The sequence below is a fragment of the Astatotilapia calliptera genome, chromosome 7, assembly GCF_964374335.1.
Source record: "Astatotilapia calliptera chromosome 7, fAstCal68.1, whole genome shotgun sequence".
NCBI classification, from domain to species: domain Eukaryota; kingdom Metazoa; phylum Chordata; class Actinopteri; order Cichliformes; family Cichlidae; genus Astatotilapia; species Astatotilapia calliptera.
In genome coordinates, this window is record NC_137428.1 from 36,303,812 (window position 1) to 36,326,109 (window position 22,298).

Sequence of the window (22,298 nt, forward strand, 5' to 3'; positions counted from 1 at the left end):
AGGTAGTTTGTATGGCCTCCATGTGGTTGTATGCATGACTGACACCATCATCATAACGAGATGATGGATGGTGTCCTGGGGGATCTTATCCCATATCTGGGAGTCACTGAGCTCGAAGGTGCAACCTGACAGTGTCAGATTGACCAAAACATAACTATTGGATTTAGGTCAGGCGAATTTCGGGGCCAGTCAGCGGTATCAATGTCAGACCCACAGGCTACCCTCGTGACATTTCTGATTGTTTGGTTAGAGACATTCAAACCAGTAGCCTGTTGGAGTGCATTTTGTACCTCGGCAGTGCTCATCTTGTATTGATGGCCATTGCCAGAGGTTGGACTACTTGTGCAACCTCTTTAGGGTCCAGGTATTGCCGCATGCTAACAATAGTGACACTGACCCTAGCCAAATGCAAAAAAACCCCCACAATTGCAAGCAAAAAAACCAAAAACCAAAAAAATAGGAGGTAAAAATGTTAGCAGCCTCCACCAGTAAAACAATTCCTGTTATTGGGGTTGTCTCATTGTTGCCCCTCTAGTGCATCTGTTGTTAATTTTAATAACACCAAAGCACCTGAAACTGATTAACAACCCTTCTGCTATTTAACTGACCAGATAAATACCCCAGAAGTTTGAAGTGCTGCTTTAATTTTTTTGAGCTGTGTATTAGATTCATGACACACCCACCATTTCCCACACCCTGGAGCTGTTGTCACGGTGCTGAACTTCATACTGCAGCTTCATCCACCCTGTCTCCACACCTGAAGATGGAGGAGGCTTCCAGCTCAACAGTATGTCATAGTGGATGCCAGTCAAACTCACATTCAGCAGCATCCAGTTCAGGCTGACAGGAGGATCCGGTTGCACTGCGGAACAGAAGGTCACTTTAGAGCACTTTTTCATCAGTAAGGGGGCTGGTGTCAGGAAGTCTTCCACTGGACTGAACTAATTAATTTGTTGAGTAATAACAGACGGATCCTTACATCACTGTCCTCGACTGTCTCTTTCACTGCCTACATGAAAGCAAGCAAAGACCAGGACATTGCAAATGATTGCTGAACTTGTTTTTACAAAGCAAATGGAATACATGCACTGCTGTAATCGCCTCTTCTTGGAATTTGGCTGCAAGTCATCCTGAAGCAAGATTTCAAAACCTGACATCAAGCCTTTAGTCACATTCGGCCCGAGAGAATTAGTGAAGTCAGCCACTGATGGCTTGGCTCGCCGTCAATGTTCAGATTTAATCATGTTGAAACAGGAAAAGTTTTTCCCAAACAGTTGGCACAAAGTTGTAAGCACATTGTTGTAGATATTTCTATGAAAAATAGGCTTAGACTAAACAATAAAAAAAGGGGTGGGGGGGGAGAAAAAATGTTATGAAACTATCAGTAGATGAAAGTCATGTGTGCTCTGTGCTCTATAAAGATCCTAACTAAGCGTTTTCACAACAGTAAGTGAAAAACTTTGAGCTGCACGAGGCGTTAGAGGAAAAGCTGGAAGATATGTCTCTGCTCTATTTTTTAAATGTTCCATTTATTGGCCTTTGCAAACGTCAATACAGATAAGTCCTTCATAAATAAACCTTTAAAGCAGACACAAAGAGAGAAGAGGTGAGAGATATGCCGCCTGGCGGGGTGACGACAATAAACCAAACCTTTCAGGCTGACGGGTGAAAAACTGCATCCCCAGTTTTTCTTTTTGAGGAATACTGGATGTGTAACAATTTAGGAGTCGAGGATAACGTAAAGTAACAGATTATCAGAAATGTAGCAAGGCCCTGACCATGTAAGCGAGTCTCATATACATGCAAGAGCATTTTATAATCAATTCTGCAGGACACTAGAAATCACTGTAGCTCTGTTAAACCTGTTCTGCAGCTCCTATGAAGCCTGAAAAATATGCAAATGCTAAGACTCATGGGAGATGTTATCCATAATTGCACAGGCAATCATAGGAGGGATGACCTGAACTTTGGCCATAACCCTTTATGTTAACCAAAAATTCCCTTTTTGAAGTTTTCTCTAGCGAATTATAAGAAAAAGATCAAACAGAAACAAAATTTTGTAACAAAGATCAAAAGTATTGTTCACCCCTGAAAATGTCATATAACCACCTCGCGTACTTGTGATGCTGTGACAGTTAAAAGTGGTGACAGTGTAACATGCGAAAACTTTACAACTGTATCTTTTTATTAGTCTTTTCTAACATAATAATTTCAGTGTGTGTAAAGAGGCAGTGAACTCACCAATGTCATTAACAAAGAAACCCTTCTCATCATAGAGGATGGTCTCATCCCTGGAACGGAGCTGGACGTTGTAATATGTCCAGATCGAGGTGTGGTTCTGATCGAAAAAGCACTCGTTTGGCGTCTCGTTGCTGTAGTGAGGACATTCACTCCAATTTTTAGAAGACAGATGAGGGGGTCTGAATGGTGGGGGACAGGATCAGCGCATTAGTCAGTTACAGTAAGAAATCCATGAGCAGTGCAAGGTCACGAACAAAGGGTTGTTCCCATGTATGCATGAAATGCGATTTCATGGTAATCTGCAGATAAGATTATGACCTACCCTGCTAATAAATGGCATTTTGTTCTGAGGGGAATTATAGATAATAATGAAAAGAGGCAGTATGATTAACTAATCTTTTAAATATTCTGTTTGAGTTTTGAGAAATAAACAACTGTATTATATGAACTCATCAAGTATGACATGTATGTAAAATTAAAGCAATTTATCTAGTTTTTCCTAGTTTCACAATCAAGCAACAGCTGATAACACATAAAATACAGCCAAAGGATTCATGGGTCATGAAGGTAGTGCAGGTCGGCCTGGTGACAGTCTGGAGCTGGATTGGAACTGGGATTTTCATTATTCCTCTTTTATCTTTTTATTGCATTTGCTGACAATTAGAAAATTTACTTTGCCTGTGTGAAAACGTGTGTACTTAAAAAGAGTATTTAAGGCAATAAAGCGTAAACTGCCCGAAGTTAGGCGTGTTAAACGTTACAATATAAGCTGGACTTTGCTTTGTCAACAGAGTGAATGTCTGCACCATAAGTTTAAATTTTACGCATTGGAGGTATAAACCCAGTGGCCCTGATTGACCTAAGCAGCTAAATGATGGTTTATCTACACATAAAGTGTTTCTATTGTGTTTTTGCTCACTTAACAGGCTAAAAATACTTCTATTCTAATACTTTAAAATCATTTCAAAGGCTGCAAACAACTGGCGTTTTCCTCACACTACATATGTGTAGAAACTCTTTAAAGCTGTGCTTAAGAACCTGCAGATGTGCGAATGCCTGTACAAAACAGGCACCTATGACCCATGTTTTTCTTCTTTTTTCCCCTTCCTAATCTTTCCCAAAAAAGCACTCTGGTAGTGATGAGAGATATTTTCTTCTTACACATTTATAAAGTAGAATAAGCGGAGAGCTCTGAGATCAGAGAGATTCTGGAAAGGGCCAACATTCCATCTGCAACGGAAAGTCATCATGTCTGGGGAAGCACAGCCAGTGAGGTGTGGACGTCTCTCAGAGAGAACTGAAGGAAACAGGGAGAGAGGAACAGAGGGGAAGATTACGCATAATTATCTTTAATACAGCAAATATCTACTTCTCTTTTCTTTTCCTTGTTGCAAGTGTTATAAAATCTTGTTGCTTTTGAGGATTGCAAAGATACACTTCAGTGACAAGCTAATAATGGTAATCTAACTCCACTGAGGAGCGCAGCCACAAGGCGAGTATCAGCAGTTTCCTGGAAGTCATTTTATTGCTCTTTAAGAGAAAGCAGCAGCTGGAGAGTTCAGTGCCACGACGCTCACGGAACAAGCTATTTGCTTTTGCCTTACCTAGAAACACAGTTACACAGAAAGAACCTCCAGGAATCTGTTTTACTGCCTGAATAAACTCGAAACACGTGTGCAGAGAGCACATTTCTGCAGTTTCCTTACGATACGATACAACTGAGAACCTTCACAGACTTACGATACTCTGTCCCAGATCCTGTCTGTGTGAACTGTGATCAATGCAAAGGTGAAAAATGTGAGCATAATGTGGTTTAACTGGTCTTTTCTGTACAGAATGAAGAAAAACATATTTAATTCAGAAACCAAAGTTTAAGTGGTGCATAATATTCAGTGCATAGTTAGTAATTTAGCACTGCTTCTTGTTCTTTTCAAGCACTGATGTGCATGCTCAACACGTTCAACCATAAGGTCATTTTGCCCCTTTATTCAATGCTTTCTGCAACACAGTAACATAACACCACTTTAAACATTTGTTTAAACAATACTGATGACGCCAAATATCTACTGCACTCTGCAAGATACGCGTGGGACTTTTCTTGTGGTAGTCAAAAAACTGATTTGGACTTGGCTTGGCAATTTGATTTAATGTGGGCAGTTTCCAAAACTATGTGGAAACGATTAGCAGGGTTTTTTTTAACCCTAAAGCACAAACGTGTTATTTTTCAATTTACTGCAAATGCTGAACTCATATCAAAATGCTGTGTATATGTTCACATTCACAATTTATAGTTATGCAAACGTTTAGACACATATATTTAGCATATATATATTATATAGAACCTTTCTGGGGATTTCAAAGTACTTCCCAACAGCAAATAACAAATAAAAAGACAAATATTAAAACACAAGAATGTGTGTGCCGGTTCTCAGTCATCCAGGTCATGGTAGTCTAAGGAAAGAAGGTTAGTGGACTTCTTTAAGTTTCCTGAAGTTTCACCTCTCATCCAAGAAGCTTCCTCAGTTCTAAGTCCAGTCACCTTCTTTCCAAGCTCCTTAGATCTACTATGACGAGCCCTGAGAGTGAACACCAAGGCCTTAAACTAACTTTCAGTGCAAAGATGACACAAAATAGGTGTCGCACGGGACACCAGAAACTTTCAGTATTATCTGCTGTATTTAGCTTTAACTAAAAATCCACTAAGTCTGTCTGAACCTTCACAATACGTTACTGTTTAAATGAATACATGCTCCTCTTTACTTGACGTTGTGGCCCCTATAAAGGTAAAATGGTGTGGAAGCTGCTCTCAGCCATGGTTAAATGACTCTTTACGTGCTCTACGACACGTTTGCAGCCAAGCTGAAAGACGGTGGAAAAAAGATAAGCTCCAGGTGTTTTTTGATATCCTTCGCAGGACCCGCCAGAATTTCAGAAATCTGTTAAGTTGGCTAAAGTGGCTTTCCTGTGGGCTGTCATTACAAATAACAGTCACAATCCACATTTTTTATTTAAAACTTTTAACTCATTGATTAATCCCTGTCCTGAAATGCCTAGATCGTCTTCCTTAGCTCTTTGTGAAGAATGTTTAAATCATTTTGCAGGCAGAATCTTATCTCTAAGAGTCTTGCACCCCCCTGTGATGAGTCAGGCCCCAGCTTTACGATGCTCCACTAACCTCAATCAGTTTCATCCAGTTTCGCTCCCTACTCTTAAGGGTATAATTGATCACCTAAAACCCTCAAACGCTGTTCATGACTTCCACCTATCTCGCATTATTAAAGATGGGTTTAACGTTATCGGGCCCCGTATTTTATCACTAATAAGCCTGTCATTGTTATTGGGCTGTGTTCCGGCTGCTTTTAAACATGCTGTAGTGCAAACTATACTCAAAAAGAGCTGCCTCGATCAGAAAGATCTCGCTGACTTTAGACTTATTTCCAAACTCCTGTTTCTGTCTAAAATCCCAGAGAAGATTGTTCATTCCCAACTTATCGGGGAAATTTTTCAGTTAATTTAAAAAAAAAATTTGTATTTAGCAAAGATTCGGCCCAAGGGTAACAAGTATAAAAAGAACAGCATAGAACCTAGCACAGACCCCTGGGGGACACCAGAGGTAACAGGGGCAATGGAGGAAGAGTGGGTACCCATCGTAACAGAAAAGGACCTTTCGGATAGATCAGATTTAAACTACCTAACGCATCTGATTAAATTCGATTTTTTAAATCTCGATTAAAAACGTATTTATTTAGCCTTGCCTTCCCTGCCTCCTAGACCCTGCATTTTTAAGTGTACTGTAACTTATCTTTTTTTGCTTTTATTAATGTTTTTATGATTTAACCTTCAGCCTTTCGGCTTGTGCCTACCTGCTGTATCATTGGTTAGTTATGTCTCCCACCTGTCAGTATATTTTATTTTTATTTATTTCATTTTATTATTTTATTTACTTGTATTTATTATTGCTCTTAATTGGTTTCTGTGAAGCACTTTGGCATATATCTGGTTTTTAAATGGGCTATATAAATAAAATTGTATTGTATTGTAATTGTATTGTTATCCAGAATCCTGCAGTGAAAGCCCTAACAGAGACTAGGAAAGAGATCACATTTCTTCCATATCATCATTGGCTGCCTGCTAAATCCAGATTTGACATGAAAGTCCTCCTCACATACCAAGTTCTTAAGGATCAGACCTGATCGTATCTCAAAGACCTCATAGTATCATATTATCCCAATGGAGCAATTCTCTCTCAGACCGCTGGCTTGCTTGTGGTTCCTAGAGTTTCTAAAAGAGGAACGGGAGACGAAGTCTTCAGCTATCAGCTAAACTCCCAGTTTAGGTTCAGGAGGCAGGTACCCTCTCTACTTTTCAGATTGGGCTTTAAACTACAAATCTGGAGGACCTCCTGTGATTTTGTGCTGGGCACCTCACCCCTATTCCCCTCTGTCCTTGTTTATCATCATATTTTCATAATGATGATAAACCATTAACCTTGTGTCTTTTCCCCCATGAAGTCCCACTTGCTTTGTTCTTGTTCCTTCCTGCAGATGTTTCGGCTTCCGGAGCTTTGTGTTCCCGGTGTGTGTTTAATGAAGCCTCTAACAGGCCAAATGTTTCCTTTGTGTGCTGTTTGTCATCTCTCTCTGCTAAACTTCGCACCTTCCCCTCGCTTTCCAACTAGTCGCACCAGATGGCTGCCCCTCCCTGAGACTCCACCACTGTGCAGCTCAGAGCAAGATCGGCAACGGTTTTGGTTTTCTCCAATATTATAGAGATTTCACCTTAAAACAAAATGCTGTTAACTGGCGCTACAATTTTGGGAGCTCCTGGTTTACACTTTGTTCCTTTTTTTAAATGAAAGGTTTTCAGTTTTGTTCATATTGTTTGTGATTTGTGTATCATCTCCACAGGGACCGTAGTCCCTGCATTTTGTTTGGTTATTTTTAGGTTTGGATTCTCTGTGTGTCTAGTTTACTGTTTGTAGAGCAGTTTTAATTTAGTGCCTTTTGTTTAGAAGTTTTGACATGTTTATTTTCTGAGCTTCCCTATCCAGTCTTTATGGTGTCTTGTTTTTCTACCTTTGTCGTTTGAGTCTTCAGGTGTTATCTTTATTTACTGATGTCTTTACGGAGTTTTTGTTTAGTTAGTTCCCAGTTTGTCTTCGTCTTTTAGTGTTTCCTTGCCCCTGTCTTCTTGTGTAGACATGTTCAGTATGTTTTCTTGTCGCACTTGGTAAATGTTTGTATTCTTTTCTGTTTGCTTCCTTTAGAAACTGTGTGCACTTCCTTTAGAAACTGTGTGCACTTTTACTTCCTACCCTTGCCCTTTTCTGATCATTCTCAGCTGTTTTTTGTTAGCCCTTATGTGTCTCTGTATAAAGGCATCCAATCCTCATTTTTGTGGTTGTGTCATGTGGTCCTCCACCTGTTTACTTCCAAGCGTTCCTAGTTTAGTTTTGGATTCTATTTTGCCTTTGTTTTGGACTCTTGCTGTAAGAGATCTGCATGCATGATCTCTAACAGCCCGCCTCTCCGCTTTTGGGTTCATCTTTTTTAATAATATTTGATATCAAATCAGGGATGTGGGAATTTAAAAAAAAAAACCCAAAACAAGGAAATTAGTTTTGCCAAATAAAAAGGCACTTTTTAATCCATATATGCACAAAACTTATAATTAAGGATGTTGGCGCTTCAGCTGATTTTTCCTGACTTTCACAGAACAAATCAGCAGCGCTGATGGGAAGAGTGATTTTTTGGGCTTTTTTCCCTCCAAGTGAAAACCAAATAAAAGCCGGTATTATCTCATCTTAAAAACAGTTAAATTTTGTGTGTCCATCATGTCCTTTTACACTATATGTTGGTTTTTTATTATTTTCCTGAATTTTATTTTATTGTACACTGGTCAAAAAATCCAAAGGAACACTGGATATCTATACTGATATGGACTGGGCAATGTGTTAGATTTGAAAGGACGCTACATTGTTTGATAGAAATGAAAAGAATACACAGCAGGTTAATCCATTTTGCTGAAATTTCATTGCAAATGAAAATTGTATTCTGTAGTCTGTATGGACCCCGTGTCCTTTATGCATGTAGAGACATTCACAACAGCAGACTGCTGAAGGTCATTTTGTAGCTCTGGCAGTTCTTATCCTGGTCCTCCGTCCACAAAGGAGCAGATACCATCCTGCTGATGGGTTAAGGACCTTCTACAGCCTTGTCCAGCTCCTAGAATTAACCGCCCGTCTCCTGGAATCTTGAGTCTGTGCTGGGAGACACCGCAAAGTACATCTTGTATGTTGGGGCTATCTATTTTGTGTATTTTGTTGACTTGGGTGGTTAAACGTGACTTGCTTTGGCTAAATAGGGCGTGTATGGACAGCAGTCTGCATGGGAGAATGGGGATATGTTTGTGAAATGTCAAGTAGGTGTCCTTTTAAATAGAAAGCTGAGAGCTTTTTTTTTTTTTTTTTTTTTTTTAAAAAAACAGGCTGTTAGGTAAACACAGCAGTAGCTGCAGGCAGCTGACTACATCAACATGTCTGAGAGGATAAAACATGAGATAGAAGCGTGACAATGAGATGACTCCTTCACATCTGAGAGGCAGCAGATGAATAGCTTTGGCCTGCTTCAGAGAAAAAGCCGTCATGGGTTAGAATAACCTGTGTATTCGATCCCCTGCTCCTCCTTAGAACTGTGTCAGGATTAAGAGAATAATTAATTTGACACTCAGCTATGTGGTGGATTCCTGTAGCTCAGTTTAGTGATAAATGAAAACATGGAACATTTCTTTGAGTTGGTATGCGCTTGAATGTGAGCGTTCAAGAACATTACTTCATATTAATTATTATTAATTACTCTTAAACTGTAGGCAGGGCCCCACTGACGGTAGGCAGAGCAATGCAGATATTTGTTTTTCCTCTTTTTAAAGGAAAAAAAAAAATCAACAAATAAGAACTTTCTGATGCAATTGCACTTCAAGTGAAATTCAACTTTGATCTCCTTGTAATGTTAATCATTGACAGAAATTGTGTGTGTGTGTGTCTGTGTGTGTCTGTCTCCGGGGGGGGGGGGGGGGGGGGGGGGGGGGGGGTTGTAGATCCTTTTGTATAAATGAGTAACTTGCAGATTTGCCAATGTACTTTGGATCACTGAAACACTTTTGCACTCGGACACAATATTTTTGAATACAAAGGACTTCATGGTCGACTCAATGACTGCAAGATGCCCAAATCACCACCCCTCCACCACCATGCTTGATAGTTGGTATGAGGTCTGGTGATCTGCATGTGTTATGGCAGGACATTGTTCTGCCTTTGGGTTTGTTCAGATGCAAATCTAAGCCATGCTGCCATGTTCTTTTTAGAGAGAAGAAGAGTTTTCTTTTTTCCAAGAAACCCTTCCAAACAAGCTGGACTTGTTCAGTCTTTCTCTAATTGTACTGTCAAGCATTTCACATGCTAACTGAGGCCTACAGATTTTAGGATCTAGCTCGGGGGAGGTTTTACAGTTTTTCTGAGTATTACACAGTATGACCTTGGGGTAGAATTGCTGGGTATCCATTCCTGGAAAAAAAAAATTCTGGCATTGTGCTAAAATGAACCTGGATGCTCCAGACCGGCAACATGTCAAAACCTCTTTTTTTTTTTTGCCTTCTTTTTTTTCCCCCCCAAAAAGCTAGTCACGCTTGTTAATAATGGAAGCAGCAAGGATGTACTTAGTTTTTCACTCGGTTGCACAGAGTCGTGTGAAAACGGTTTTTCACATGACTGTAGTGCCGGCATAGAAAATCTTAACCTTGGAAAGAGTTATATACTGTAGTTTGATATACACAAAGTCATATTGTAAAGTGCGTAATTTCATTCAAAATGCAAAAATAGCCATCTGCATCTCATGTGTTGACCCTCAAACAGTTTTCCTCGAATGTTTCTGACTCGAAGTGTGTTTCTACCACCACAGTGACACCATCTATCTTATCTAGCTTCATATATAATCTATGATCTCAAGGGACATGTAGGCACGTGACTGGGGAAGTATAGTTTGCATAAAACAATGACACAGAGGTTTGAATATGGTCTCTGTATGATTCGAATTAAAAAAGGAGATTACTGATGCCATGGAAAGTGTTAAATAATACTCTTGTTTCAATGGGCAGAAGGTATGCTGACCATTCTGGTCAATCAGTAACACTATGTGGATATGTAATAACTTCTAAATAAGGCATGTTATTAGTCAGAATGCCCAGCAGGTTGCAAATTAATCGTAATTCATTTAGCTCCACCAGCTAAAACAATAAAGTGCTTTCAAATGAATGCGACTTTAATTATGTCCCAATAAAATGATAAGAGGTGAAATTATTACTCAATCGATGGTAACAACATTGCTGTGAAATAATCATGATTTGATTTGCTAAAAGCACAGCTTCCCTGCTTAAAATGGTCTTAAAAGGAAAAAGCAAATGGGGTGTTGCACTGTTATTTGTTTGAGTTTAAGATAAGTTGCAACCAAATAATATAATATAATATAATTAGTGCTGTCAGCGTTAATCTCGTTAAAATGACATTAACGCCATAACCGCATTAACGTGGCAAATCTCCGTTACCGAGTTAGATTGTTAACCCGTTAGCGCCGTCCAGCCCCACGTACGGGGCGATCCGTGCTAACTGGCTAATGGAAATTTGCCACGTTAATGCGGGTATGGCATTAACGTCATTTCCTTCGGGATTAATAACGTATTCTGATTCTGATTTAACGAGATTAACGCTGACAGCACTAAATATAATACGATGAAAGGGTAAGCAGAGTAATTTTATTTTAGAAACACTTTTGCTAACAACAATTCTGTGATTTCAGGGTTCATTTCACTTGTATTTAAAGTACTGAGTGAAAGTGAAAAAGAAGACAAAATGGAAAAAGTGTATTGTGCCACAGCGTATTATACACATGTTATGTAGTTGGGCCATTTGCAGGCAGAGAAGTGATTAAAAAAACTAGACTGGCTTGCAAAGGGTTTTCATTTTTGTGCTTGTGCATCAAAGTGCTGCTGTGTTTGCTTAGCAGCCACCAAGCAGAGTTCACTTGTGGTGTAAGTAAACATGTGAGCAGGAGTTCTGGAGCAGCAGATATCATTAGAGCTACAAAACACGCAGACGGTTTCCAAGATGGCAATATCAGCTTACAGCTTGTTCTCATTACAGGGCTTCTCTTACAGATCTGCCACGAGCTTACGGGGTAAACATGTTTACTGCATGTTTATTTCTCAGAGGCCTCCTGGCAGCCTATTTCAGGGTAAAACAAAACACCCTTGTGTGATTTGTTTTGATAAGATGTGTTATGTTTTAGCTCTGAAGGGAAATAGCAGATAAATTAATTTCCTTTTGACGGACTGCCTCGTACACTTACCAAATCCACCTAATTAATCAGTTCATGTTTTTCCCCTTATTGCACCTGTTAACCTGTGCTCAGCATATTGGTGGGAAGCCTTCATTAATGTCTTTCCTGTGAGCAGACAGCGAAAACAGTGATTTAGAGATTCACATGCTCAGACATCAATAAGTGCACTCTCAGGGGGGAAATGCCTTACGCGCTACATTTAGAAAAGCCATTTCCTTCCTTGGCTAAGAGCCAAGAAGCCCTTATCGGTGATTAAAGTTCCAGCCTTTTAGAGACCCAACAAGCTTTATGGGCAAATCATGGGCAGGAAAACAGTTTATTCATGCCAAAAAGCAACAATATAACCTCCTAAGAGAGGAAATGCTGTTTTATCAACGGCAAATGTCCTGATTTCTAAGTAATATCCCCTGTGGTGCTCTAGTAGCAAAGAGGAAAAACACTTGTTGACCCCTACATAGACCACTCAATTCCTAGAAGTAGTACCTCCCACAGCTGGTGCTTCAGTATAGCTGGAAAGTGAGAGGAGTTATTTTTGGCTATGTGTGCTCTCAAAAGAAATGTACTATTTGTTCCAATGCTGTAGCTTGACCCAGATGATCATATAAGGGGCCAAATGGAACAAGCAAGGAGGAAAGAAAGAGCATAAACACCCCTTAAGATGTGACAGAGCTATTGTAAAAGTTTTGTTACCTTAGGTGAAAAAAACAAAACAACCTTGAAACTTGAAACAGATAATGTTGACTTTTATTGTGAAACAAGAACAAAACTGTTAAAGCCGACTGATTGTTCACTATTTTTTAACTCTTTAAAATCCTCTAACGTTTTCCTCTGCTTTCATCATCATTACTTTGAAAGCCAGTTACATTTCTTAATTATTTCATTTATGTTTAACCGTTTCATTTTCAAAATGCTAGCGGAAATGCCAGATTGAGTGTGGTATTTTATGCCTCACTGGTTGCCTCAGATGTTACAGTCCTTTCTCATCTCCAGGGCATCAACTAGTGCCCCTTTGTCAAAACTACTGATATGGCAGATGAAAAAAGGCACAAGTTGTCCTTTTGCATCTTGCCCTGATGCACCATGTTAAGGATTAATTGAGCCCAATTGGTCCCTCCCAACTCATTATTTCACAACAAACAGGGCCATTGTTGTGAAAGGGTGTGTTTAAATCCAAACCAGTCCTCTCCTAATCCTATCCATGGAGATTTTACCTAAACTCAGCAGTCGTTTTCAGTGCCAAATCTAACCAGTGAGTGGAATTAAAAGTAAAAAAAAAAACTAAAACTAAAAAAAACAAATTTCATTAAAAGTTTAATAAACTATCATCTTGTCTTTATTTTTAGTTAGCACATACCTTAAACACTTCAAGCTGTAAGCTAATGATAGTTATATAAGAGCAGACGCATGCTGCTGCTATAAGCTGTACGCTTTACGTCCAGTGGATGCATGATCTGATTAGGCGACTAATCGCAAAAATAATCTGTGACTAGTCGACTATCAAAATAATTGTTTGTGGCAGCCCTAATTCATACAAGCACTTTTTCTACACCTAAGGCCTTTTACACACAGTCATACTCCAATGAACACATCGAAGAGCAACTTGGGGTTCAGTATCTAGGCCAAAGGTTACTTAGGCATGCAGTCTGGAGACTGGAGCAGCCAGCGATTGAACTGATTGGTAGATGACCCGCCTTCAAAACTATTTATCACGATATACATTTCAAAATTTGCGATAACGATATAACGGACAATATAATTGACACTAGACAAAATACTTTGCAACGCCACATTTTATTAGTGCAAAAAAAAAAAAAAATCAATGTGTTTTCACTTAAACAAGCTGCTGTTTTTATGTGCATTAAAGTTATATAAAAATTTAACAGTGCAAATGCAAATTCCTTGCGGACAGTTTAACCAAAATGCATTTCCAGTGGAAATTGGCCGACATATCCTCAGCATAACCATGTATAATATCCACAAAACTTAAAAAGACGTTATACACGCACAATACAGTAATATTATGTTGAAACGCAGTACATATCACTCCGCGAGGCTCCTGCCTACAATAGCAGTAATGCTATTGTACGCTTTTGCTATTGTACAAGCCATCAAGCGGTGCAGGTTCGTAGCTTAGCAAAGTCGTACTAAGACATTTGACAGATTTTCGAGCGCCGTGTACCACATAAAATCGTTTCGAGGTCAGTAAACACAACCAGAATTCCTACATAAGGCACACGGGATTATAATCTGTCGATTTTCAGAAAAATCAAAGGATTGATTTTAAGTGTGCCATATTTTCCAAACAACACGGTAATAACAACGGCCCGCTAGCATGCTCTACCAAAAATAGTGCTTTGTTGTGTATCTGATGGACGAAAGCTAAACCAGTTCCACACCACTGAAGTTGCAGCATTTTTACAAACTAATTCTGGTTCATCCGTTTCATTCAACGATCCGCTTTCGCCCTTCTCATTCTCATTTCTTCTCATTCCACTGCCATACTTTCCGCCATGTGCGTATGAAAACAAAGGCACTACGCATGCACGTTTTACCCATATTCTATCGCGATATTTCATTTTCTTATCATTGCCCAACATTATACCGGTATTACCGTGAACGGTATGATATGGCCCAGCCCTACTGTACAGTACAGAATGCATTCAGCTTGTCAAATTTACATAATTCTTTGATCACTAGCAGTGTGACTCTGAAGCGCTGTACTGTATGTTTGCACGTTTTCTCCCCGACAAACACAACAATGTCGACGAAATGTTTTGCACCATCAGGTCTGAACTTTGAAAGTGTTTAAATAAGAAAGAAAAGTGTGAAAATGTTCATGCCTGTCTGAGAAATGTGTATAAAGTGTGTAGTGAGCAGTTTTACAGCCTTAAAACATCTATAATAATTGTAAAAAATAAAGCTGGCTATTTCGCGGATTTCACTTATCGCGGGTTATTTTTAAGAACGTAACTCCCGCAATAAACGAGGGACCACTGTGCATAAACATCGCCAATGATCTGCTGAGTCAGCTACTGCAGAGCTAGAAATTCCTATGGATATAACATCAGCACAGAAACTGTGCAGAGGAAGCTTCATGGAATGGGTTTCTATGGCAGGGCAATTGCACGCAAGCATTACATCACAAAGCACAACACCAATTAGTGGCTATTATAGCTACAAAGAGGGTCCCAGTACCTTTGTCCATATAGTGTACATTTGTGTAAATACAATTTCAAGGCCTCTGGCTATATTTTGATGATGATTCAGCCTTTTTAAATTTATGTTGATTCTGAAAATCTTGTCTACACTAAAAAATTCCAGTGTAGATTCTCATATTACACAATTAGATCATGAAGTTTATGTTGGTTCTGTAGATATTCCTCCCACTGGACAAGCAGCCATTAACCATGGTGACACTAAACCAATAAGAATCCCTCCACAACATTTGAGATCACTGGAGTGAGTCAGAAATGTACAGGTCACTACAAGCTGGCTAGCGTGTTGCCAAATCTGCTTTTAAAAAGAACTCTTTTACTTGTGACTTCACTGTTTTCAATCAACAAGTTGTCCTCAGTCTCATTTTTTTTTCTAGAGCAGCAAACACTCCTGTCAAAACACAGCGGCCTTGTAAAATCCCACCTAAAGGGTACTGAGCACAAAGAGGATAATAGCAAACAGCAGGAGATTATGTTCTCTGTCCACACCTCTGCTAACTTACTGAGCATTATGTAACAAGACAAAGCACCGGATGTCCGTGTGTGACATAAATAACCAGCACAGACATAGTTTATCACTGTGGATAAAACACAGCCTATGTGTCCACATACACAGCATTTCCACTTCCATTTGCGGAGTGTTTGGTAGAAAGCCAGGCCTCTACGAACTGAACAGCTTCCCATTGTTTAACAACAGCCGAGTGCTCTCTGTTCAGAATTCCTGGGAAGCCACTTCACTAGAAATCTGCTCTCTGCTCACCGAGGCTCTCTGTGAATGTGTTATGCAACCCATTTCATTTAAAGCCAAAACAAGTCAGTAAGTATGCAACTATTAGTATTTTACATTATACTAGGCTCAAAGTCTCTTGTGACCATTAAAAGCATCCTGATCTCTGGTAATAGTTCCCCAGTTATTATGATGTTCCTCAATTTTTATTCCCACAAAACAGTTCAACAGCATCTGAAAATCTGGCTAGTAGAAGGCACCAGATGTCATAGCAGTAGAGTTGCAAAACACAACCAAAGGCACGAATTAATGTCATTTAATGACTGTGTTTTCAAACCTGAATCAGGTCTTCCACAGCTTTACAAACATGCATGCTGATTTATTGAAATAAATATTCAAAATCCTACCTGGTTCTGAGGCCGACTGCAGCACCGAAGCAGTGAGGATGTGAAGCACAAAGAGGAGCATGGTGAGAGTGTGAGCCATGGTGTGGAGCTGTGGAGGAGACATGTGGGTAATGTTAAGTTTCTCAGGGCAGTCCACTGAACCACACAGCTGACGAAGGCCCAGCCCACTACCACCATTAAACCAGTACGCTCCCACCGGGGCGTAACTAGATCTAAACCTCTGCTGAGGCACTGTTATTTAAGGCAAAGAATTTTTTTTCCTGGTTTACTAAAATATTCTATACCAGCTTCCCATGCTGAACGAATGTTACTACTTCGACGACTGCCACACTGCTGCAGGTGCTATACATTAGTAACAATCTCTGTATGTTTATAGTTTCAGCTTGCTTGTAAGAAAATTGGATTAACTTTATTAAACTTTGCACATTTGCATTCTTTTGCAGTTTTTCTGCACAATAACTGATAAATAAAAAAATCCATGACTTGAGTAAAGATTCTAAAATAATATATAACAACCTAGTGCTTAATGCATGTAGAAGACCAGCTGTACTGAAAACAAGAAAACACAAATATTATTTATCTCAGAAATCTCTGTCCTCCCCCTCTCTGTCTTCCTCTCTCCTTCTCTGTGCAAAGGTAACAGTGAAACAGAATTTATAACAATAAAGTCATACCGATATCCTAAATCAATACGGGCTGCTGCTGGCCATGGACAGGTAACATTCTTTTCACTTGTTCATACCTGGATCTGTAACTGTCCTATACTGTAAACAAACACTGAAGGTTAAAATTAGCCAGCCAGTGTTTTTGACGCTATTTAAACAGCAAATATGCTTAAGCAGAAACTTATTAAGTCACTTTAATCACCCTTCATCATCACAACAATTTGCACTTTTGCCTGCTAACGCTTCAGGTAAGACTTGTTTTAAATCTGCACCACTGATTTGTGTCGTTAGATTACCTCTTCATCTTCTTTCTGGGTTAGCATTAGAAGTTAGCATTTTAGCATTATTTTCCAAACTATTATTGCTATTATTTTCAGGGCTACTATGGTTTTGGGAGTGCTTGAGCGCTCTAAAATTCTTTTCTGATTAGTTTTTATTTTTATTTATTTTTGACATTTTGCCTTTAATTCAGTTTATTTTCAGTTTGTTTGCTTGTTTCTGTTTAGCAGCTTTAGCTATTTATTAATTCTTATCTAGAACATTAGTAGAGGTGTTACAATAAGAACACAGAAGTTGTTGAAAGCAGTTGACTCACGGTTTTTGATTGGTTGAGTGGTTGCTGGAAGCTAACAAGCATCCGCCAGCCAGTTAGGGAATACACATTTTTCACTAGCAACCAGTGGTTGCCGGGGGCTCGCTGTATGACTGAGGCCTTTGTTAAATACACGGCTCAATTCCCCCAAAATGGATTAAGCCTCATCCTAGACTAAACCTTTTTTCAATAGAGTTGTCACAGATTTTTTTTTTCCTTTTAGTCTTTTAGGTTTAATCCGTGTTTGGGAAACTGGCTAGTAAAATTCTTTATAGTTAAGCTTTCAGTTTAAGAGTGAGTGACATTTTCAGATTTGTCCATCCACATGTCTAAGAAATTTCTGAGCTAACAAGCTAGCCCAGTGTCCATTTTAAGCTAGTTGCATGTTGCTTGTTTTTCCAGACACCACTACGTGCTACATCTTTTGCACTATCACAATTTAATGGATGCATTTCTTGTTACCTGCATTAAACTCAAGAAAAGAATAAATGACTAAGTCTCATTCATCCACACTTCAAATCACTTTATTATATGAAGCTCAGAGTGCACAAAGAAGCAGCAGCAGAAGCAGAAACTGCAGCTTCTTAACGCAACGAAATGATGAAGCAGTAAGACAGTTACACTCACTGGCACCTTAATTAGGTACACCTTGCTAGTGGTGACTTGGACCCCCTTTTTTCCTTTGAAAAACTGCCTTAATTCTTCACTGTATAGGTTAAACATGGTGCAAACATGGTGATAACATCGTGCAGTTGCTGCAGATTTCTTGGTTGAGTGGGAAAATCCCTTCAGATCAGCAGTTCCTGAAATACTCAGACCAACCCGTCTGGCACCAACAACGATGCCATGTTCAAAGTCACTTCAGTCACCTTTTCCCCCCATTTCAATGCCCAGTCTGAACTTCAGCAGGTCATCTTGACCATGTTTACATGTCTAAATGCAGGCTTAGCAGATATGCATTAAAAAGCAGCGGAGCAGGTATACCTAACAAAGTGGCCAGTAAGTGCATATCCATAGCAGTATTTTAGCAGCTGTTCAAAACTGCAACCTGTTTAATGACATGTTTTTGTTATCTTTTTTTGCTACACAAAGATGGGGATGAGTGAGACAACACCAGTTATTCGAAAGCAGCAAGGACAAGCAGGTTAAGAAATGTGTTTTATTCATTATGCTTCTTGGTATTCACAAACAATCCATCTTTCTTGGAAAGGCATATTTCGAAATACTAAACAGATTTCTTCTGAACGTGACACCCAGCCAGTGGTGCTGGAGTCCTGCCAGCTCTTGTGAAATCCAACCTTACTACTTCTCTGGGCTTTGCGTAGCTCTTGTTTGCTGACATCAGTTGCAATTTTTTCGGTGCCAAATTAATCTACCCAGAACTCACTTCTGTGAGCTTAGATTAGAGGTGTTAATGAGGGATGATAATAAAGGTCTTTTTGTATAAATATTTCTCACAAACACTTATTATAACATTTCAAAACTTAGCACTGCTCAGACTGTTGGAGCTTATAAATTTGTGCCAAGGAATTTTCAAAAGTTAAAGAAAACGCAAAACCACATATATGTTAGGATGAAGGCGGTATTTGTTGTAGGCCTTGTGAATGACGCTGCACCACATACAACTCAGAAAACACTTTCAGTGGTTTCAAAATGTTTATGTTTTAATAATTTAACTCTTTCACAAATAAAGATCTTCTATGCATAATGATGAGTTTTCACACCTCAGATCAGGGATGTCAAACTCATTTTACACCGTGGGCTACATACTGCTTAAGTGGACCGGACCAGTGAAAGTCCTCCACATTTAATCCCTGACATACTGTATCCTAAAATAAGAAAAAGTACAATTTAAACAGCATGTCTCAGTGTTTATACATGATAAAAAAAAACATGTTGCTCTAGTAAATGAATGAAATGTGTCAACATGACTTCTTAGGTTTAAATTGTAAGACATGAATGTGCAAAATTTTGGACACCGGGCCTCATGTTTGCGATCCCTGCCTCAGAACATATCAACAAAGATGTGGTTTGATCTCCATTCGAAGAGGCAGAGACCTTCTGATGCAAACCCATTCATGTTGTTCTCTAAGCCTGTTCAGCTTCGATCTACATGAATGTTTCTCTGATGTCTGCCGTCTTGCCAGTTTACCGTCTCCACTCTAATATATTCACTGCTATTTGTTGCCGTGCTATTCAAAGATGTGCAGCAAGGTCATATTTCTTTCTTCAACTAAGCTCACTTTGGAGCATTGACTTTCTTAGACTTAATTTACAAATCACCCAATATTAATTTACTAAAGGTTTACTGAATGATATCAGGACTTACAGTAGGTACATGTGTATTTTTGTATTCTTTTAACTTTAAATATTTATCAGAATTAGACACTTGCTTGGTTTACAGCAATCACTGATAACTTTCCTCCTTTTCTTTCAAACTCATTTTATACAGAACATCATTAAAAATGAAGAAAGTGACTGATAAATGCATCAGTTAGTTTCACACAATTAGATCAGGGTTATTCGATGTCAGTGTATCGAATTCCTCCCGTCTGACAATCTTGGATTTGCCTGAAAAAACAAAAGCTGCACTTATCGGGAATTATGCAAAATTTCAAGTCTCTACTGTGGTTATTTTTCTACAGGCAGGGCTGTTTTTAGATGATTTTCTAGCATCGTTTTCAGAGGGCCCATTTGAAATCCCATTATCTAAAGTCCTTGAGCTTAACTTTTTTAGGATAAATATCTCACAGTATTGTTCTGAGAAAACAGATTCTCAGCAGCTAACACAGATTGGCCCTAAAATGTTTCAATATATGTGATCACTGACAGCAGATTTGGAAACCTGCAGATACCACACTTCTGTAGGTAAATCACACATAACCTTTAACTTATAAAGTGGAGTCAAAATGCACACAGTAGTGTAAGTTAGTGTTTACCTCTGTTTGTCTACACGGAGTTAAGAAAGTAGGTTTCTTACATGTGCAGTTTTTTTGAGGGTTTTTTTTTTTTTTTAACTCATGCTCTTCCAGACTAAACTTTGCTCACAGCTGCAGAGGTCAGAGCCTGTTAAATAAACACACCTGGGCTCCGCTACCATGTTCAAGGCCAATACCAGGTTCTAGAGAAGCTTATCATAACTTTTTAACATGTATTCAGGGCCTCGTTGTACCGGTGTTTGCACAAACAGACATAATTTCAGTTTTCATAATTTTTATGAGCCTTAGTTATGTCTAACGATCAGGCTTGATTGCCCTGTGCCCAACAGCAGCAGTAATTATAATGGGGACAAAGGAGGAAGTACACAAAGTATTCTCAGTGCTTCACTTGTTCCACATTTTTTCATGTTACAGCCTTATTCCAAAATGGATTAAATTCCTTTTTCACCTCAAAATTCCACACACACTACCAAATAATGACAACGTAAAAAGAAAACAGCTTGAAATTCTTGAAGTTTTTGTGTATATCACACAAATATATTGCTAATTAGTGAAAGCATTATTTTAAAAAATAACTAGCATTTAATAGAATCTGATATGATTGCAATTTTTAACACTGTGATATATTATATGTTTATGCCAACATATACTGCGATATATCATGGGTTTTTTTTTCAACTGCAAATGATTCGCCTCAAAGTTACATTTTGTCAGTATCTGTTTTATCTAATAAGATTAAATTATCTCATGCCAAGTCTTTATTTTGCTCACCAACCTTTTTAACTAAAAAGTGTTGCCCACAGACAGAGTCAGAGCCATCACTCTGAGATTGAATGGGTCAAGTTGGCAAATACATCCAACCTGTTTGTGATAATACAGTAACTAACTGTGAGAAATTATTTAAGATCATAAATCTGTTTATGCTTGAAACTAGGGCTGGGCAATATGGCCTAAAATCCGTATCACAGTATAATCTGAAGCATGTGCGGTAACGATATATATCGCGATATATTCTTTTCCTCTGTATACCGTGTTTTCCGCACTATAAGGTGCGCTTAAAATCCCTTAATTGTCTGAAAAATCGACAGTGCACCTTATAATCCGCTTTATCTATGAATTCTGGTTGTGATTACTGACCTCGAAACCAATTTTATGTGGTACAAGCGCTCAAAAATCTGTCAAAAATGTTTTAGAATGACTTTGGTAAGCTACGAAGCCGCACCACTTGATGGATTGTGGGAGCATTACAACTACCATAGTCAGGAGCCTCGTGGAGTAATCTGGGTCCAAAACTTCGTCTGCTTCAGGTCCTAAAGTCAAACGAACACTGCGGCATCACTGAGAGTTAAAAACTGTCTAAATTTTTCATCTTTAGCATAATGATCAGCGTTGCTGCTTTACCAAGTGTAACAATTAAGTTTAACATCCAAGCATGAAAACAGAATTTATTAAATTTAACAGAGTTAGAAGTTAGCAGGAAGTTAGCTCGCTAGTTTCCACCTAAACATGATATTGCATGTTCTGACTGAGAGATTTCTGAAAGAATTTAAACATACAGCTCTGCTATCACTTCCAGCATAAATGAAGACAGAAAACTAAACAACAGTGACTTTTGTAGAGTTAGTGAAGTTGGATTAGCTGGTATATAATGATGTGCTACGTGACCGCTAGCGACACAGCTATTTTAGCATAACAAACACAGTGAAGCTAGAGGATGAACGCTAACTTTTTCCACTCGATAAAGGTTAACGTGATGGTTAGAGACAAATGCAATCGCATGGCATGATGCTTTAAATGGACCAAACTTCAGTCAGGAGAACAACTGAGATAATCCATCCACAATACGAGGTTAGTCATTAATTTACTGCAACAACATGGAAATAGAGCAGCTGCGAGAGAATTCAACATTGATGAATCAATGGTACGGAAGTGAAGCGCAGTTTTTGGTTTTCCTCATATTCCAAAACGTGCTTCTTCTCTTTGCTATTACTGCCAAACGGCATAATTTGCAGATGATATTGCTTGCAGCCACTGCGATGCTTTCGACCAAAACAGGCTTGATGACACCATCAACATGCGCGATCGAGGTACAGTGGTATAGTCAAAATCTCTACTGTTACATT

At 38.9% G+C, this 22,298-nt stretch overlaps 1 protein-coding gene across 3 annotated transcripts in view; it reads right to left on the reverse strand.

Annotated features, from left to right (window-relative positions):
- ghrb (growth hormone receptor b) overlaps positions 1–22,298 on the reverse strand; it is a 31,698-nt gene that overhangs the window by 3,903 nt on the left and 5,497 nt on the right. For 2 of the 3 annotated variants that reach the window (XM_026174457.2, XM_026174458.2), the window contains exons 2-5: positions 15,980–16,067; positions 3,403–3,538; positions 2,242–2,420; positions 684–862 (exon numbers count right to left, since the gene is read on the reverse strand). In XM_026174457.2, the coding sequence (XP_026030242.2) occupies positions 684–862; positions 2,242–2,420; positions 3,403–3,538; positions 15,980–16,058 (573 nt within the window). In that variant the 5' untranslated portion in view covers positions 16,059–16,067. The remainder of the gene's footprint in view (positions 1–683; positions 863–2,241; positions 2,421–3,402; positions 3,539–15,979; positions 16,068–22,298) is intronic. The other variant, XM_026174460.2, reaches the window with a different exon arrangement.